Genomic DNA, 20,739 nt, shown 5'->3' with positions numbered 1-20,739 from the left:
CTCTAAAAAAATAAAATAAAATAAATAACTTTATGTAATGGTATTATTCTCTCACCATTTTCACAGAGTGCTAGGTTCCTGGACTTCATTCTTGTTGTTATATTTCATCAAATCCTGCTGTGCTCAAAGTTCGTGGGACACTTCACACTTAATAATGATCACAGTTATATAGGAATCTCCGTAATGTCTTAGTCCTCAATATAACAGATACCGTTATATTGACACTGAAATTTTCTTTAATGCTGTTGTATTTTTTGATTCTTTGATAATGATAGTTTGGGATTGGGGAAAGTATAGAGCTCTGTATTATCATAGTGTGTGGACAAACCAGGCATACAGGCAAGATGCAATGTTTAGCTACAGAGGTGGTTAGGTCAAAGAGAACCCGGGAATACAGAACACCCATGTCTGGTCCTTAGATTGCAAACACACCCTGAATGAGAACAAGCAGGAAACAAATTATCATATTGACAGTTCAGAGGCCCAGCACCTCCTTCACGGCCCCACCCGCTCAGCCTGTGCTCCGGCTTTGGGACTTCTAGCCCTTATAAGCTTTTACAGAAAGAAAAAAAAAGAGGAAAAAAGATGGAAACAGTTCCGAAACTATAAATATAAAATGCAGATTTCACAGACTCAAAGCATGAAAAGATCAAACTAAACATAAAAATAATGCCAGTTAATGTTTATTGAGTAGTTATTATTTTGTAGGTACCAGCTACTCCACATCAATGGTATCACGTAACCTCAAAATAAGTATGATTTTTAGTGTGATAAGAACACTGAAGATTAAATCAACTCTCTTAACAAAATTTTAAATATATAATAAAATATTGCTATCTATAGACAGAATGTTGCATATCCAATATCTAGCCAGTGGTTCTCAACCTGTGGGTCACGACCCCTTTGGAGGTCGAACAACCCTTTCATGGAGGTCGCGTTAGACCATCCTGCATGTCAGATATTTACATTATGATTCATAACAGTAGCAAAATTACAGTTATGAAGTAGCAACAAAAATAATTTTATGGTTGGGGGTCACCACAACATGAGGAACTGCATTAAAGGGTCACAGTTTTAGGAAGGTTGAGAACCACTGGTAGGACAATCTCAAATTAAGAAACAAAGAAACCACCAATTAAAAAAAACATAAAGGACTTGAATGAACATTTTTCCAAAGAAGACATACAAATGGCCAACAGGTCTATGAAAACATGCTCAACATCACTAATCGTTAGGGAAATAAAAGTCAAAACCACACCTCTTAGGATGTTTTTATACAACCTCTATGTAAGTTATATAAAAACACTGTTATCAAGCATGTGGAGGAATTGGTACACTTCTACATTGTTTGTGAGAATGTCAAACAGGGCTGCTACCATAGAAAATACCACGAGGATTGCTCAAACAATTAAAAATATAATTATCGTATGATTCAGCTATTCCATTTTTAGGAAATCGTTCAAAAGATTTGAAATCAATATCAGAAGGGATTATTTGTATTCCCATGGACAATGTCGCGTTATTCACAATACCTAAGAAGTGACACAACCTAAATATTCGTTGATAGATGAACAGATAATGTCGTACATGTGTGTACACACAAGTGAACATCATACATATGTGTACACACAAGTGAATATCATACATATGTGTACACACAAGTGAACATCATACATATGTGTACACACAAGTGAACATCATACATATGTGTACACACAAGTGAACATCATACATATGTGTACACACAAGTGAATATCATTCAGCCTTAAAAAAGAAGGAAATATTGACATTTGTGACAACATGGATGAATTCTGAGGACATTACGCTGAGTGCGATAAGCCAGTTACAGGACAAATATTTCAGGATTCCAGCATGACTCCATTTATATAAGATGCCTAAAATAGTCAAACTCGAGAAGCAGAGAGCAGATAGTCAAGCTCAAAGATGAGGAGACAGTTGCCAGGGGCTAGAGAAAGGGGGAGCAGGAGTGGGCTGTTCGGGGGGTATATAGTTTCAGTTGTGCTATTTTTGCTCTCATCTTCCATATGCCAGAACTGAAGAGGAGAATGACAAAGTTAGTCAATGGGAGGTTTTGGAGCTGAAACCAGACTGTCTTGCTCCTGAGCAAGTGAAGCCACTTAAAGCCCTTTTGAGCTGTGGAAATATTTAAGTTTGCATATAAGGGGCGATGGTCTACCAGACTCAATTAATACAGACACATATACTAGTGAAAACTTGCAATTTAAAAAAGAGGAGGGGATGGGGGAGGGTGGGTGGAGGGAGGATGAGTGGTGGGATCACGCCTATGGTTCATCCCATAAAGGTGCAGGTGAATCGCTCTAAATGCAGAATATAAATGTCTTTTTTTTTTTTAGAGACAGAGTCTCACCTTATTGCCCTTGGTAGAGTGCTGTGGAGTCACAGCTCACAGCAACCTACAACTCCTGGGCTTAGGCGATTCTCCTGCCTCTGCCTCCCAAGTAGCTGGGACTACAGGCATCCACTACAACGCCTGGTTTTATTGTAGTTTGGCCGGGGTCAGGTTTGAACTCGCCACCCTTGGTATATGGGGCCTGTGCCCTACTCACTGAGCCACAGGCGCTGTACAGAACATAAATGTCTTAACACAATAACTAAGAAAAAGACATTAAAAAAAAAAAAGAAAGAAAAAGACATGAAAGCTATGTTAACCAGTTGGATAAAAGTATTTCAAATTGTATACAGAAACAGTGCGCTGTACCCCATGATAGTATTAATGTACACAGCTATGATTTAATAAAAAAATAAAAAATAAAAAAAGGAAAAAAATAACAGAAAATAATGAAAAGATATATGAAAAAAAAGATGTTTTAAAGGGGGAAAGTTTCGACCTAAGATTCTGATAGCCTGTTGAGTTATTTAAGGAAAAGAAAACGGTATATATATATAAGCCAATGTAAGAACTCACAAAGCACGTATCTTTAATAAATTAAAGACATATTTGAATAAACCAAGAGGAGGCACAATAAAATGGAGAGTTTAAAAATGGATGGGTGAGAATATGAAAGGAATGTCAAAAATGACATATAGACGTAAATATGGAAAGAAGTATAAGTAGCTATTATATAAATATGTCTAGAAAATATAATTAAGATGCCATAAATTTTGTAGAGAAAACATATAAGTGGTTGTTCAAATAAAATGTGAAAATAAACAGGATCAAAACCAAAAAAAGTGGGCTATAAATAAAAGTCATATCCCAAAATATCTCAGACACATGCAAAATAAAAGCAGTACCAGACACACTAGAGGCCAGTTTTCCTGGGTTGTGTTTCTAATCCACAGAACTGCGGTCCTTCAGATTGCATTCTCCTTGCCCCGCTCACCGAGCCCTTCACCCTCATGGTCTTCTCTTCCTTGAGCATTTTTCTTTTCCTCTGTGCCATGTCGCTAACAGACTCCTCTTCCACCCTCTCAGTCATTTTGGTCTCTAGCTCTTTCCACTCTTCAGTCCCTGACCTAGCCCCTAAATCCCCTTGGGGTCTATTTCCAAGTTTTTCTTTTACTTAATGTTCTCTTTCTTAGAGAATGTATTTACTCTCATAGCGTCTAGTCAGGTGACTCCTGTGTTCACATTTCTTTCTGGAGCTCTTATCTGGTATTTCCTGTCTGATCCATTTCTGGCCATTTAAATGCCATCAAATCATCCTTTATGTGACAACCGAGTATGTTTCTCAGATTCTCCTCATGGTATTGTTGATCTGTGGAAAGTAGAGCTTGTCCCCAACCTGCCATCGGCCTCCAGCTTCCTTTCAGAGTTAGGTTCTATGTACCCTTTGGTTTGATGAATTTACAGCTCTGGGCAACAGCAAGCTTCCTGGCAGCCTGGCACTGTGGTTCCTGGAGAGATCTGTCTCATGTAGCCCTCCCTCCACTGGCTCCGATCTGACTCAGTCCTCTCACCTTCATGCTCCACGTAGCAGGTGGACGGGAGTTGCCAACTTCTAACATTCCATAGATAGTTGTTGCACATTGATGTTTTGAAATCATTTCAAATTTAATTTATACTAAAATCGATCTCATTATTGCCTCCCTAAAGCATAGTAGCTTTTCCTTCATTCTACATTATTTTCTACCAATTATTATTATGATTACCTTTATCACTTCAGCTAGAAACTCCGGGTTCACTTTTGAGGTGTCTGTGTCTTTATTTTGTTTACGACCTTGAACCTCCTGACCCATCCTTCCATCTGAATGCCTTAGAAGGCATTGTCTTCATTTCCATTGTCAATCTTGCTGCTTTCATACTTAAAGGAAGGCAATGACTGCTTACTTGTCTCCAGGCTTTATTTATTATCTCATCCAATGAAGACTGCATATTATAGGCAAACTTTTATTCTAATATGTAGAGTTAATTTTGTTACTTCCCTATTTATAAGTCTTTAGTAACCTTCTATTTTTTAATCTAATGAACCATGTGTCATAAACCACACCTGCCACGTTTCATGTCTACAAAAAAGCTTCTAAAGACAGCCGCAACGTACGTTTAAAAATAGTTAACATTTATTGAACTAGTTATAGTTTAAAACATGCTACATACATTCATGAATATACGAAGAAAGTTTTTGACTCTGCAACTTTTGGATAACTTTTCCCTGCAATTTCTTCTATCTTCATTTAAATGAATCTCTTACATTTTACAAAGGTAAACTCTTGTCCAGAGCAGGCTCAGACTCCATCAGATTTCACCTCTGCCTTACCGAAAGCTTATATTTGTTGAATTCATAATAAATGTTTACATACTGATTTATTTATTCAGTAAGTACTATGGGGTATCTCGGTTGTACTAGGCCTGTGCTTGATGATCAGTGAACTGCCTAAAAACAGCAACCATTTAAGAATAGGAAACAAGTAGAAGTGAATAACACAAAACTAAGAGTTACAAGGGGCTTAGCTTACAGGGTGTGAAGGCCAAGAATCCAGGTCGTGACAAACCAAGACACCGTTTCAGAAGTCCTGTTTACATTTCTCTGGCAAGGAATTCAGAATAAAGCATATATCATTTAAGCTCTTATTTAGAGGCATACGAGCAAGCCTCAGAGAAAGCCTATTAGTATATTTCACCCAGTTCTCCTAGTAACCCGTCTTATTTAAGTACGTTGGAACCACCCCTCCCAAACAGATATAAATTGTTGATATATTATGGGGTATGGCGTAATACTTTTGTAAAGGTTGAAAAAAAACAAACTTTAAGCACATTTTAATTTATAATAAAAGAAAAATGCCCCTTTAACTCTGGCAAATATGGCAATCTTTCAATTCAAAGACCATCATTTAATCTAAATAGCTAATTCTAACATTTATTTCAAGTCATATTAATCCTGTGATTGTTCTTAACTATGTCACGAAAAGGAAATAAATGATAGGGATTATTTTATGCTTAGATAAGACTTCTTAGATGTTAATAACTTACACGTAAACTTTCTCCTAAAACCTCCCCTTGTGTATCTATTTATGCTTTCAAATCTAATTATAAACCATTGTCATTTTAAAGATCAAGCCCCAACTGTTGGACGGCAGACTTTCTTTCTAATTAAGTATTTGAGACCAAAGGGACTCAGGCTGGGACTATAGCATCTAACTTCTCACCAACTGACATTCACAGTGAAAAGAATTCTTGATTATTTCCCTAACAGCTTTGATGTGAAGGAAAAAAAACAACAAAAAAAACAAAAACCGCTGAGCTGTGTATATTCCTCCCTCCTGCTCTAGGGTCAACAATTATAGTTTGTAGCTGCTAATCATTGAAATAAGAGTTTCAACTACATTTCTAGCAATAACCTCAATCAATACGGCATAAAAACACAGTCAGTATGTGGTGAGTGATGAAAAATAGATTAGGAGAGATATCAATTGAAAACAATACAGAAGAGCAGCTATATTATGTGCACATAAAAATAAAAACATATAATATTCCTGGCCATGAGTTTTAACTATTGCACAAAGCAAGCAGGCATTAAATTATGAATAAATAGGATTGTGGCTTTTGTGCTACTATTATACCCTCTGCTAATAGATTGCAACAGAATGATTATTTGGAGGGTTAAGCATTGTGAGCAGAGGGCCATAACTACTTGCTATGTTGGGTGATATTGTGATGTTTTAATAAAACGCAACACATGCATCGTAGAAAAGAAGACTGGCCACCTTTTTTATCCTCTAGATCAACAAAAGTTCCTTTGAATGACTGAGATGAGTGTCAAAGCCACCTATAAAACACTTTGCGAATAATTCTTCAGGTACCTCTGAAGGCTAATAAAGCTCTCACAAGAGAGAAAGAAATTACTTCACACTTGTAATTATTTTCTTTTTACAAATATACTTTCTGACAAAAGTACAGTGAGAATGCCCACAATATTTAGAAGCCAATTTAAAAGCGAATTATCATTGAGAATTGGCAAAATATTTTTTGTGGAGTATACTTATTTCATAAATCAACAGCAAAACCTGGAAAAAAGAGTCTTCAATGCCTATTCGGTTCTATAATCTATATGTGCAAAAAAAGAAGTCTGTCAAAACTGATAATATCAAACATCTCTCAATTACCGCCTCACTTTCAACACGAATCTGATAAATTCCCCAAATGTATTATAGGGGAAGAACGGTACGGTGTGGAGAATTTTGGCTTTCATGGGTTTCCCATACTCCACTTCTTGGAAATAAGGAAATGTGAATTCTGTTTATTTATCTTAATTATTCCGCCTCTATATGATCACAAAAGACACCATTCTATCAGGCATTTATGCCTGTCCACAAAGAATAAAACTATGCTAATGGAAACCACACTTGCAGTTTTGTGTTGCAAACTTTTGGAATGAAAAGTCTCTAATTAGCAAAAATTAAAGGTTAGCAACCTTAATTTCTAAAATGATCAGTCCTTCACTACTTGGATCTCATACGAACTATAGAGTACCGATGCCGTCACAAATGCCAGGCAGAAAAAACAAGCCTTACCAGGTGTCATCCAGTGGGGGTGGATATATCTCGGAAGCTTTCTGTTCTCCCTGAGCACTTTAGTTTTGCACATGTGTTTTATAATTCTTGATTTATATTCAGCAACAATGCGCTCTCTGGCTTTCAGACCCTACCCAGTTTCTGATGCTTCAAAGAGTTTTGCTGCTGTCATTTTACAGTTTAAAATGGGTAAGTCTCGGCTCGGCGCCTGTGGCTCAAGCAGCTAAGGCACCAGCCACATATACCTAAGGTGGCGGGCTCGAATCCAGCCCGGGCCCGCCAAACAACAATAATGGCTGCAACCAAAAAATAGCCGGGTGTTGTGGCGGGCGCCTGTGGTCCCAGCTACTTGGGAGGCTGAGGCAGGAGACTCGCTTGAGCCCAGGAGTTAGGAGGTTGCTGTGAGCAGTGAAGCCACAGCACTCTACCCAGGGGGACAGCTTGAGGCTCTGTCTCAAAAAAAAAAAAAAAAAAAAAGGTAAGTCTCACTTCATTCAAAAGAAACAAGATGGATTAAAAAAAAATGCACTCAGCCTCTAAAAATGCAAATTATTAATGTATGATAATACTATCTAATATTGTGGGTGCGGAAGCTGTGCTAAGCCTTTATATATGCATCACCTACTTCATTCCCATAGACTTAAAATTTCCAAAAACTCTTAGAGATATTAAGAAAATTTTCCAGATTCGCATAAAACTAAATTTCTAAGGATTTGGCATGTTTTGTTAATATAGAAGAACATAGAAATAACCATTTATTTACCTACAGCTTTAATTATTCAACAAATGTGTATTAGGAGACTATTGAGAACCAAGCTTGGACTTATACGTGGGAAAACAAAATGGAATAAAGTTTTGATCGCTGACATCAAGAATCTTAACTCCAGGCCTCTTCGCCTGTTGGCTGTGGCACAGTTGAATGTGATGGCATTTAGCTGCCTATGCTGAACGTATCTATCTTGCTCTGTAAAGCTATATCTAGTTCTCTAAGCCTATCTTTCTCCTCCTCAGTAAACTTTGTTTCATTTTTTTAAGAAAAAAGAAACTTACATGATAATTTGGAAGAGAAACCATTAAAGAAATACAAAGTGGTAACAGTATTTATAGCCCTGTGTGGTGGACTTGACACAGGAACTCTGAGAATATGACATTGAAACTATTTTATTCTATTAATAAACATCTATAATGCAACAAGGTAGAAAATATTTAGTAACCCATCAAAAAAAAAATACTTTTTCTGTCTCTAAGACAGCAAAATAAGATGATAAGAGTAAAAATCAATCATAAAATTTTAAAAATTAGATGATACAGTGTTATCTTTTGAAAATTCTCATGCACTTGACTTTTTATTTCTGGTTGGTGTGGGGACAACCAAATTGCAACTATGTTTATTTAAGGGACCCAATTTGCCGTAATGACTCAAAAGCTCAATTCTGAACAATTACTAATCCAACAGATTGTTAGAGTTTCAAGGATCAAAACTGAGACTGGTAAATACAAACTCAGTAACTGAAATAAGCATGCTCCGTATTTCAACTGCATGACTGGCATCCACCTTTCATCCCTTGAAAAGCCAGAATCAAATATTGCATGTTAAAAATTACCATTGGGAACGCAAAACTAAAAGCTTCTTCCAAATAAATGTGAAATGTAAGCCTTGGAAGTTCCTGCAAAAGAGCTTCAGATTGTAAAAACAAAAGGTCTTCTCTCTAGATAAATACCTCAGGTAAGTAATTTATCTTTCGTATAGAACAGACAATAGACCAAGACAACTTCTCTCACACTGGGAGATGTGCTCTGAATGGCAAGCCAGGCACCACGGTCACAGGTCCAAAGGAGAAGTAAGGATTTGGTGGTCCATATGAAGACTGTGAGTCTATCCCGTGGAGGTGAACAGTGTGGTACTTTTAGTCTGCCATCATTAAGGCCATTAAACTTAATACTCCCTTCAATTCTGTCCTAATAAAAATTTCGTTGAAATGTATAGTCAAACACTGTCTGTTTACATGCATTTAATACAGGGTGCTGTGATTTCTATTTGCAGTTCTGTCTTTTTTAAAAGATTGTCAGTTTGAAAGCAAAAACTAGTTAGCACATTGACCAGTATACAGTTGGTGTTCAAAACCTATCTGTTGTATGAAATTGAATACATATTCTTACGTTCAAAGTATTTTGTACCTGTGACAATTTACTTATAGAACAGACAAATTGAAAATTTAACATTCACCTCGTCTATTGTTATGTTCAAGGAAATGGAATTTTGCCTATCATATTTCCCAAGATGCAATAAATCAGTTTCAAAGACTTTTTAACACACTTATGAAAAGGAGCTTCTGATGTAAAGGTCATTGCTTTCACATTAACATTGCTATTTTTTAAGACCTTACAGTCATAATAAACAGTATAAAGCCTTGTCACATTGGAAACTAAAACTATTTTGACTAGCATTACATTTTATTAAGTAAATAACATTAACAGAAATGCTACTTATACGAGCAGAGTAATAGAAAAGAGAACTGTTTTTTTTTTTTTTTGAGATAGAGTCCCACTTTGTCCCCCTTGGTAGAGTGTGTTGGTGGCACAACTCACAGCAACCTCAAACCCCACTTGGGCTCACGTGATCCTCTTGCCTCAGCCTCCCAAGTCAATGGGACTATAGGCACCTGTCACACACCTGACTATTTTTAGAGACCGGGTCTCGCTTTTGCTCAGGCTGCTCTAGAACTCCTGAGCTCAGGCAATCCACCTGCCCCGCCTTCCAGAGTGCTGGGATTAAGGTGTGAGCCATCATCACCCCTGGCCTAAAAGAGACCTTTTCAATCACTTATCAGATTCAGAGTTTTTGTGGTGGTGGCAGTGGTTGTTTCCTACTTCCTTACGCTTCAAAAATGGTTCATTTAATATTTCTACTATTCCTTTTCTAGAATCTATCAGACACCAACTTGCAGGGCACCCACGCAAAGCAAAAATTTAAATGTTCATCATTCAGCTCTTAAGAGAAGAAGTAATTAATGTTTATAAAACACTCAAGGTATTTATAGAAAACATTTTTATATAGGTACTATTATACCTACATACAATTTAATACATTAAGATATGGAAAATTTACATCACTTTTGCTAGAATAACTTTTCAATTGAAAATCCTCTGCCTTGAAAGATAATTTGGAATATGTTAAAAGAGATAAAGGTATCGAAGGTAAAAGAATCTATTAAATATGTTCTAAAAGCAATGTTAATATTTTAGTTTATTAAAAATAAACATATTCCATGTAAGTTTTATGTCATATGTTAACTTGGATTTGGCTAATAAAATAGTCATGTATGAATAAAATGGAAAATACGTAAGTTTAAAACATCCAGACTCAGCTAAGTTACAGTTATTAAGTTACTCAGTTTAGTTATTCTAAATAAAGAATCCAAATGATAGTGATACCAAATGTAGATAATTCTTTCCACATGTGTCTATCATTGATGGGTAAATTGGCAAAAAACTAACTTTGAATGCCAGTAAAACAAAAAGTCTATTAGGATTGTAATTAGGATAGATCAATAATGATCATTTGAACTATGCGGTGTCCCTTTGGTTGTGGAGTGAGGAGTACATAAAATGTGTGAGTGAAGTGATTGAAGCTCACAGGGACCCTCTCTGCTCCTCTGCTGTTTTGGGAATCATGTTAAAGATTATTCTCAGGGGCACAGCCTGTGGCTCAAAGGGGTAGGGCGCCGGCCTCATATGAGGTGGTGACAAGTTCAAATCCAGCCCCGGGCCAAAAAAAGAGATTATTCTCAGGACAGTTGAGTATTCACCATGCTTTCTACTTACAGGAGGGTCTGCGTCTTCTGCGTAAACTGTTGTGATGGGGGTACCCTTGACCGCGTCTGGAGCCACCATCCCCTTGTAGAGTCGTTTACTGAAAACAGGAGGATAATCATTCATATCCTGTAAAACACAATTAAGAATTTAGAGGTTCAGCAGGAAACTGGGTTAGGGACATAGTCTCTAGACAGACTCCCAGTCTTCACATCTCACAGCCCATTTGCCACTGTCAGCTCTCAATTCCATTACTCTCACTTCAGACGGGCGCCCCAGAGGAAATCGCCAGAGTTCCTATACAATATTAATGTGCGTGATCTCCACGGCAGTCCATTTCACGGGAAGAAACAGTCTGTCCCCCCAGAAATAAACTTTTTACAGACTGAAGTAACCCTGGAAGTTTTCTCTAAGGTACACCTAATGGGATGATGTAAAATTTTAATCTTCGAACACAAGAACAAATTTCTTTTAAAGTGCCGTTCTGTGAGGAAGAAATAAGAGATGCTGGGTTTTTTTTTTAAATTTGTTTCATTGTTATTGCTTTTTAAAAGAGTTCTTTATGTACTTGCATAACAACTACAAATTACTTTTTGTACTTCACATAATAGCATTATTAGATCGTTTTAAATGCAAACTGTGAACCATCCTTTGATACTATCTTACACTCTGTTACCAATGTGAAATGATAAAGGATGTTTTCCCTGTAGCTCGCAATAATGGTACTTCACAGTAGATGTACTCATAGAGAGAAAGCAGTGGGTTTACTTAGGAATTTTCAAAGCAACCTGTATTTTCCTCTTTTTATTTTCACAATTTGGTGATATGTGTGCATTGTTACTCATGTAGTGTCACTCATTAAATAAATACCATTTCTCAAATGCCTTCTATTTCTATGACCCAGTGCCAGGGAAGAAGGATATTGTGGCGACTCAAGTAAAAGATGTCCCTCTCATCGAGTCCGTTAACAGCCATTACATAACATACATAACATAACATACATAACATACATACATAACATACATAACATACATACATAACATACATACATACATACATAACATACATAACATAACATACATAACATACATACATAACAGTCAGGAAAAGATACTGACTCACACATAGGTCAGTGAGTTGGTCTAAATTAACCTACCTATTTGGCAGAGCCACAAGAATAAATCCAGTCCCTTGAAAACAAGGTTATCTTTTTCTGAACCAAATGCATATTATTTTTTCATGATTAATAATGTTTATTAGCCTGGCTGATTTGAACAAAAATAATTATTACACACTGCAGTGTTTGGGGTACTTTGAGTCAAACATATTTTGACCCAAAGCTAAATTTGTTAATTATCTTTCTCATTTGCCATTAAAAACAAAAGCAAAAAGATATCCTACATAATCTTTGACATTTGTTCAGACACCACAATTTTCCAGTACAATGAAGTTAGGAACACACACATTAACTATTGTAAACCTCTGTTTTTTGTAAAGAGGTCAGGATAATTATCTCTTACAATCAAGCGGCGCTTCCTCTTATATTCACAGTTGAGTTCACTGCTGAGTAGTGAATATGAATAAACCTGCACATTCTAAATAGAAATAGGTTTGAACTGTAAGCAAAACTGAAAAACAAAAGATATCACTGCCCCTGTTTTGACATACCATATTCATGACCTTTCTATGAAAACGGTTTCCTTTATAAATTATGAACTTTAGAATCTGAACAAGCAAATGAACCTCAGAAGCACCAGTCTTCTGTAATGAGGGCTGTGTACTCATCTTGAGGTTCTAGGAAGGGGTAAATATATAAAACCTTTCATGAGCACTCCCTCATGCTCAGTTCAAGAGTGCCAGTTAACTTAGTGAGTGGATCTTGTAACTAAATGAGTAGAAATTCTCTTGTACCCCAAACTGTCCAGAGTTCAATGAGTTCAGTCTGTCCCTATGAATTTTCATCTCTTGTCTCCCAAGGAGAAATTTAATACTTTCATGTCACAAGGTAACTTCTGGATAATTTGATCCTCCAGAAAGAAAGAAAAATATGTGCTTTCTAATAATGCTAACACATCTGCTTATGGTGTTGAATAGAGTGGTCTTTTTTTTTTTCCTGAGGAAGTATTCCCTAGATTCACCTTCTAACTGAATGCACACTAGACATTTTTATAATCTTTCCTCAAAACTGATTAGACATAAACTTAAAGCTGTAAATAACTGAAGACTATGAAAAGATTGGTTGTCCTCCCTTTTTATTTCTATTGACAGGATGAAGAATGAATTAATACTGTTATTATAGCAGTATTTCTTTTCTATGACAAGTTGTACATATTTTGGGGTTGCAATCTTCTTTTGTGGCTAAAATGTGCAGCCAGTTGCATACAGTTCTCCCACAATGCATTAGTTCAGGGGAAGAAAATTTATTGAAATGCAATGCCAACATGGATAATCAATAGGTAATTATATTTATGCTTCAGGGACATCTGAAAAAATGTACATAAATCTGCTTCTGTACAAATGTTCTCTTCTGCGATAAATTAAGGATAAACTCAGCTCTCCAAAACTATGCCCTTCTTTATTGTCTATTATTCCACTAGAGGGCAGTATTGACAAAAAGAAACTTTGCCACTTCAGCCCTCTAGGTAACAATTTTATTATTAAAACCCATACTAGTTTACTTCCTGTGGTTCTAATTTTTGTTGGTCTGAACAAAAATCAGTTTTCATGTTTCAAAAGAATGTGATCATGGTTTTCATCTAGAACACCATAGTTTTCTTTTTAAAAAGGAAAAAAAAAATAAACTAGCAAAGGTTGCAATTTGTTTCCTTGTATCAGCAAATACAATTGTACTTGAAGGTATAGGGAGATGGCAGGTAGAAAATACGGGTAGTACTTATTTATTTTCTAAATTAAATTCCCAAGCAATGACAAAAACCATTCCTACTTTGGCAGACTACAAACTAGATTTAAGAAATCTATTTTTTTTTCTTTTTTTGCAGTTTTTGGCCAGGGCTGGGTTTGAACCTGCCACCTCCAGCATATGAGGCCAGCGCCCCACCCCTTTGAGCCACAGGCACCACCAAGAAATCTTTTTAATGAGCAAGCCACATAAGATAGGACGACTGTTCTGGTAAGTTTGAAGATTCATGGCAAGGTGAAGCTCCACAAAAACATAGAGAAGATGATAAAATGGTGATTCTTTGGCATCACAAATAAAAAACTCCTCTGCCTAGAGCAGGTTCTTTTTAGAAGATAAGTAGAGAGGACTAACTGGTTTCAGGTATGATTACTATGAAAAATGAAGTATAAGGATATGATAAGAGTGTATAACAAGGAATTTAACTGAATTCAGCATGGGGTGTGTGCCAGTTACCTGAGCAACTGACCTGATCACTCCTGTACCCTCACATGCTAAATAGTCCTCCAAAGCAGATGGCAAAATTAGAGGACAGCAACTTTGCAATGCCGACGAACATGCTGATTTAAGACAGAATTCCATTCCACACATGGTTTCCCTGTGTTGGAATGATGACCTGGGAGAAAGAAGTAACTTTTTATATTTTTTCCTGGCTGTGACACTGTATCACTATGGTCAATTGGGAGAATATGTACCTCTTCTGAGCATAATCTTTAAGCAGATTCTACCTAATGCTATCACTCTATTGCAGATTTTCTCAAAAGGGACTATTAGTTATGTATGTGTGTTCATGTGGCTTATTTTTACTACACGTCAGACATTAGGTTAAAAACATTAAACACACCACCTCAAAGTGCCTGAAATACGTGTCAGCTGTTATACTTATTTTAAATATAAGAAACCTTAAAAACACTAAGTTGCCTGTGGCAATCCAACTAACAAAGGATAAATATATGATTTGAGTCTAATCTTTATGTCAGATCTTAAACACATAACTCTGCTATCTAGAAGCAAGGAGAAGGGAAAGTGAAAAAATCATGAGAAGATTTTACATATGATAACTTGACTAGGATAGTCGATTCAAAACAATCCATGGACAACTTTGAAAATAACTCTTTCCAAAAGCAGTTTTGCATTTTTAAAATATTTTCCATACTCTCTATACTTTCATCTTGGAAAATGGATGAGCTTCATAATGTTAATCTTTTTTCCAGAAAATTTTCATAGGTATTTCTAAATATTGTTCAGTAAAAATAGAGAGTTGTACAATTTGTTGCATACTTAAAACAACTACCTATAGTTTTTAACCCCACAAATAGTTATTTTCATTAAAATCTAAGAAAGTGTTTTCTAAAACTTTTTGAAAAAATTAGTCTTATTCAGGGCTTCACAAACAAAGAGAACCCCATGAATGAATATTCTTGGGGAATGTAGAGAATGAGGCTCTCTCTCCTAACATTCACCATGTCTACGAGCGTGTTAAAGCCTCTTATGGGCGGGGGGCTGGAGTGCAGGAATCTGTTTACTTTTGTATAACCCAATGTCTTCCGAATTTATTTGTCTATGAATTTCTTTTTTGTATATGGGATAACAATTGCCACCTGGAAAAACGAGTGCTCTAGGCAATATAACCTGATACATTGGAGGCACAAACTATTAATATTAGGAATATTGTATGACTTTAGTGAATTAAAGCATGCAGAGAACATGTCGAAGATTCTAATACATCAAGAATGCTCCCTACCATATGGCAGCCCTTTTATCGGGGTAGAGATAATAGTCACAGGAGTGATAAGACCTGGCCATGACAACAGAGCCTAGTTGGTGGCAGTGGTTAGCAGTAACAGTAACAGGTATTGCTGGGGCTTAATAGTATCCATTGCCTCCACTAGAAAGCAGTTCAACTTTAGAGACTTATGGCAACAGCAAGTCTGGTTTCATTTGCCTTGACAAGAAGGGTAATCAATGAAGGTTAAAAGAACTTAACAGTCTGTGTGGAAGGGAAACTTTCTGGGGACTCTCAAAAACCAGCAGATGTTTATGGAACCATGAGAGAGACTCATGGAAATAGGAATCATGACTGCTTAGAGATATTATTTTTTAATCATGGTCAAATGCTCTTTTACTTGTTTCCTCTAGTTTGTTTGTTTAGAGGAAATATACTGTAGTTTTAAAACTCCTGAATAGCAAAGGATGAAGGGATCTTGACCTCCCTTTCCTAATGTATTCACATTCTTTAAACTCAGTGATGCATATATCAGAGAAATAAGGTAAGAATCTGACAGTGCAGGATAGATCACACGGTAATATTTGAGGGCTGTAATTCATAACAAGTATTTTCTCTGAGCCAAACAGCCTTATGGGGATAACAAGTGGCAAGAAATTAATGATAAATCTATTAGATCATACACTTACTAACTAGTTCCCTGAAGTGATAATTTATTTGAACTTCTCCCACCAGACAGGGAAAGGTAGTAAAATGCAAATCCTGAAATATCCAGAGTTCCTGCTTGTTTTTTGAGTCCTGGACTACCTCCTGGTTCCTCAAGCCTCAGTTCTTCTTATGAAATCAAAGCCAGGACTTTACCAATACCACCATGATGGCACATCAGTGACACTTTATAGGCAGTCCCTGGGTTATAAAAGAGATAGGTTTATTCTTAAGTTGAGATGTGTGTATGTAAATTGGAACAGGTACATTTACTTACTAAGGCCTAGAATAGCCCCTATTCCTAAATGAGAGTCATAATATCAGTCAGATGCTTGTAATTTGGGGACTTTTTTAGCCAATGTTTGTAACTTGTAATGTATGTAAGTCGAATGTCTGTAACTTGAGGACTGCCTGTACTGCTTCTCAGGTGTCCGTGGCTTGGCGAACACCACCTTGGTATTGGGCATTGAGATTCCATACAGAAAAAACTATCTTCTTTTTTATAGTTTATGGAGTAGGAACATTTCTTTCTGGTGAAAAAACCTTTCTGAAAGAAGAACTAGAACTCTATCTTTACAGACTCAACTGTATCTCACAATAACCTCAGCCCTTGTAAGGTGAAGGATGGTCTTTCCTTTCTGATCCTTTCAAGCTTCCCTGCCTACTCCCATCACTGCATGTTCTTGAGACAGGTAAACACAACCAAAGGTGACCCCAGTCTCCTTCCTTTACAGATGTGTCTCTTCTCTCTTCTACTCCTATGCAGCCATTCTGTTCAAGATTACCACCAGCAAAATGACTCAGGTCATCAGTCTTCAACAAGCCTTCACATTCCTTTTAAAGCTGGCCAGTGTCATACATCCATTTATGTACCTAACTGTTGTGATTGGTTTTCAGTTTTTAGTTTGCTATAGAACACACCTTTTCTTTCCTTTTTTTTTTCTTTGCTGGTACATACAACTCAGATTATAAGATCAGATTTATAGTACAACTTAGTTTATGAGGCCAGATTTTACTATAGATCTCACTTCTTAAGCCATTCAGCATGTTTTTGATTTTCAAGAAATTTCTGATATCAGCTAATTTATAATCATAATCATCATAGAGTCAAATCTTCTAGACCTTCAATAAGGATACACAATAAAGAGATCTTGTTTCATCACTGTTTACTTTGCAAGAAAACTATACATTATTTGTATACTCATCAGGGAATCTTTGAAACTTGACTCTGAGAAAGCTCCTTGCAGGTACCTGTGATAAACTGCTACTCTTTCATACTGTGAAAATATTTTTCCTTACAAATAATACTTGCATTTTCCCATTTTCACTTCAATTTTCAATACGTTGGATGGACTAGACATTAAAACACTTCTTTTCTTTCTTTTTCCTTATGAAAGAAATTATGTTTCCGCTCATTTTCAAAGTTCTTGGAGATTCTTTCCCTGTGGTGACTATTTTGGGCCCAAATATGCCTTAGCAAATACCATGCAATTATGTTATCAACAAAACAGCTTGCCAGTACTACAAATCAACAGACCAATAACAGGCAATTTGCAAGAGTGGGGAAAGATCTACATTTATGGAGAAATGAGAATTGCACTCCATTCTCCTCTTTAAAGCAAACAAGGATAATATTTCTGTGTGCCTCAATAGTATGTAATAGAGTTTTAAAGTTGGCTTTGTAATAATCCCACCCTGAGATATCAGAAAAAAAGGAAAGAATGTGTCATTTTGCACTTAGGAAAGTTTCCTGCAATTTTTCTTATGCTTATATCAAATTGAATAAGAATAAAAAGTGGTATTGAATATTTTTAGAATTAAATGTGTATTAAGTTTTATTTTAAATGTACAATAAATAAGACATAACTCTGTACAGGACTGTGGGTGAACATTAGAGAAGTTAGGGTTACGAAAATAGATTGATATAATACTAAAATGATTGTATGAAAAGTTCTGTGAGCAGGGTCAGGTATTCAGGATAATGGGAGAGGACATAAGCCTTCACAAATTACATATTATACTGGGGGCTTCATGAGGCAGCTTGGCATGAATATCAAAGGACTTCAGGAAAAAGGCCTGCAAGGACCTAGCTGGAGCCAGAAAGGACCCCAGGAAAAAGGTCCATAGGGGTCTGGCTGGGGGTCTGAAAGGGTTAGGAAGCCAGTTTTGGACAGCACATGCAGCTGACTCCTTGAACAAGAAAGACTAGTTCTTAGGGTATGAGATAAGAAGTTTCAGGTTTTTCTTCCCAGCTCCTGAGATGAATGGGGTGTCAACTAATCTGCCCTCCAGGAACACAGAGGATTAACTGGGTGGTATCTAGCTCCAAAGCCCATGTTCCCTTTTCCTTTGTTTTATGTAATCTTGTTAGTGATTGATAAGTATCTTAAGAAGTAAAAGTAATAAAAATAGCTAAAGGGCAATCTGGTGGGTAATGGAGAAATAGAGCACGGGACATGGCAAGGACATGTATGTTGTTGCTGCAAACACTCATTGGCTGATCAAGAGAAAGTACAAAGGAGCAAATCCAGAGTTCGGGGTCTTCACTATCTCTGCACAAAGGGTGTGGACCGACAGGCCCACTCTCTAAACTCTCCTCTTTCTGTTGTCGTCATTCTTCTTCCCTCATCACCGCCGAGCACTGGGGACACTCACAGGTTATGAGGAGGCTGGCTCCCTTGACACAGGATAGGAAGCCTCTACCAATGCAATGGTTTGACTTCTCTAAATAAGATAAAGCAACTGAAACAACAGTAATTGGACTATCCTTTTCTTTTACATGAAGATAAAGTGAGCCCATCAGTGACCAACTTCTTTCTTCCCTGATGCTGACGTTGAAGACAGTAAAATAAAGAGGTGGTAGGTTACCAGGAAGAGTATTTTAAAAGGTTTAAGTACTAGGCAGAGAATAAGGCTCATTTAGTGAACATCTTACTTTTTGAGATGATATTTTTGAGAATGAAGAAAATAAAGTCAATAGAAATAGAACAGAGTTTATGGAGTGGCCCGGGGGTCAACACCCTTTGTGAGAGAGACAGGAAGATTCCAAACTCCTAGCTCGATTCCACTTAACTTCTTCCGTCAAAATATGCCAAGAAAATGAATAAAAACTGAGTTCAGAACAGCCAAATTAGAGTCAATCTGTGGTTAAAAATAACTATCATTATCAATTACATCCTCCTGAGAGAGGCCATAGCATTTGAATACTACCATTCATTACAGGAAAATGGGGGAAATTCTTTAATTGAAAGTCTTTTCTTCCCTCCTTTGTTTAAAACTATTAATACATTAACTATTTTTCTATTTTTACGTATTAAGTTTAATGTCATCAAGCATATAGGTAGGCAAGAATAGACCAGGTCAAGCTGGCCTAAATGTTTCATCTGGTCCAGAAGACATTTGGTTATATCAGTCCCATCAGGTCTCCTTCAATTTTTTTATCTTCTTACTTATCATGACATCTTTATAACTACCCATATTATCTCATTCCCTGAATATTGTTATAAACAGAATTTTAAAATTTTTAAATGTCATAATAGTTTTGCAACATAATGATATTTTAATACAAATTGAACCCCTCCCCTCCCCTCTCCATGATTTCGTGATGTCCTTTGAACTTTCTTATGCTACTTGAGAACTGAAAATCATTGTCTCAGGATAAAAAGAGGTTCCAAAAAGTACGTGTCACCCACAAAAAGATTTTTATAGTTGTTCTCACCTACCTGAGAAGTATTATGGGCAGTCCCCAAGTTACAGACATCCTTCTTACCTATAACACACAGTTACAAACGTTGGCTATTACAGTAAGTCCCCAAGTTACAAGCATCTGACCCATACATGACGTGCATTTAATAATAGGGGCGATTATGGGTCCTAATAAGTATATATCTGTTCCAACCTGCAAATTAATTCAACTTAAGAATAAACCTACAGAAGCTATCTCTTTTATAACCCACGGACTGCTTGTAATGTGTCACTGATGCGCCATCATGGCAGTGGTGGTAAAGTGCTGGCTTTGATTTCATTAGAACTGCAGCTTGAGGAACCCGAAGGTAGTCCAGAGCTCAAAATAGATATGTTTCATATTCCCTGAAATAGATGTCTTAGGATAGAAAGACACAAAATGGAAAAAGTCAGCATATAGTCATGTGGACCCTCAGAAAGAAGGAGTGTAGATCCTTATAAAAGTCCCCAGACAGCTTTCGGGCATCTGAAGGTGGAAAGGGGCTATGATCTCCTTTCCAAGGGAGGAGAGAAGCAGTTATCCAGAGAAGAAAATGGCATCAGTGTGTTCCAGCAGGCAAACCTCACTCAAGTGTAAAGACAAGGAGGTGGAATAATTCTTGTGTCTCCCTTGACTACAGAATTATCTAAAAAAAAAAAAAAATCCAATCCTGAAGATTCTATGCTCAAGAACATTAACCTAGAGGAGAAATACAGTCATGCTAATTAAATACTGGTGAAATCTTTAATAACCTTCTGTGTTTTAATATTTTATTGTCTAAGAAAATCTAGGCTCGGCACCTATAGCTCAACCGGCTAAGGCGCCAGCCATGTACACCTAAGGTGGCGGGTTCGAATCCCC

General features: G+C 36.7%; 1 protein-coding gene across 16 annotated transcripts in view; it reads right to left on the bottom strand.

Moving 5' to 3' along the window:
• PCDH15 (protocadherin related 15) overlaps positions 1-20,739 on the bottom strand; it is a 691,874-nt gene that overhangs the window by 162,806 nt on the left and 508,329 nt on the right. For all 16 annotated transcript variants that reach the window (XM_003783651.1, XM_003783650.1, XM_023509543.1 and 13 more), the window contains one exon: positions 10,819-10,935. In XM_003783651.1, the coding sequence (XP_003783699.1) occupies positions 10,819-10,935 (117 nt within the window). The remainder of the gene's footprint in view (positions 1-10,818; positions 10,936-20,739) is intronic.

The sequence above is a fragment of the Otolemur garnettii genome, unplaced genomic scaffold (assembly GCF_000181295.1).
Source record: "Otolemur garnettii isolate 467f Iridium unplaced genomic scaffold, OtoGar3 scaffold00008, whole genome shotgun sequence".
Lineage (NCBI taxonomy): Eukaryota > Metazoa > Chordata > Mammalia > Primates > Galagidae > Otolemur > Otolemur garnettii.
The sequence above is the reverse complement of the archived record's forward strand: the minus strand, read 5'-3'. Positions and strand labels throughout refer to the sequence as shown.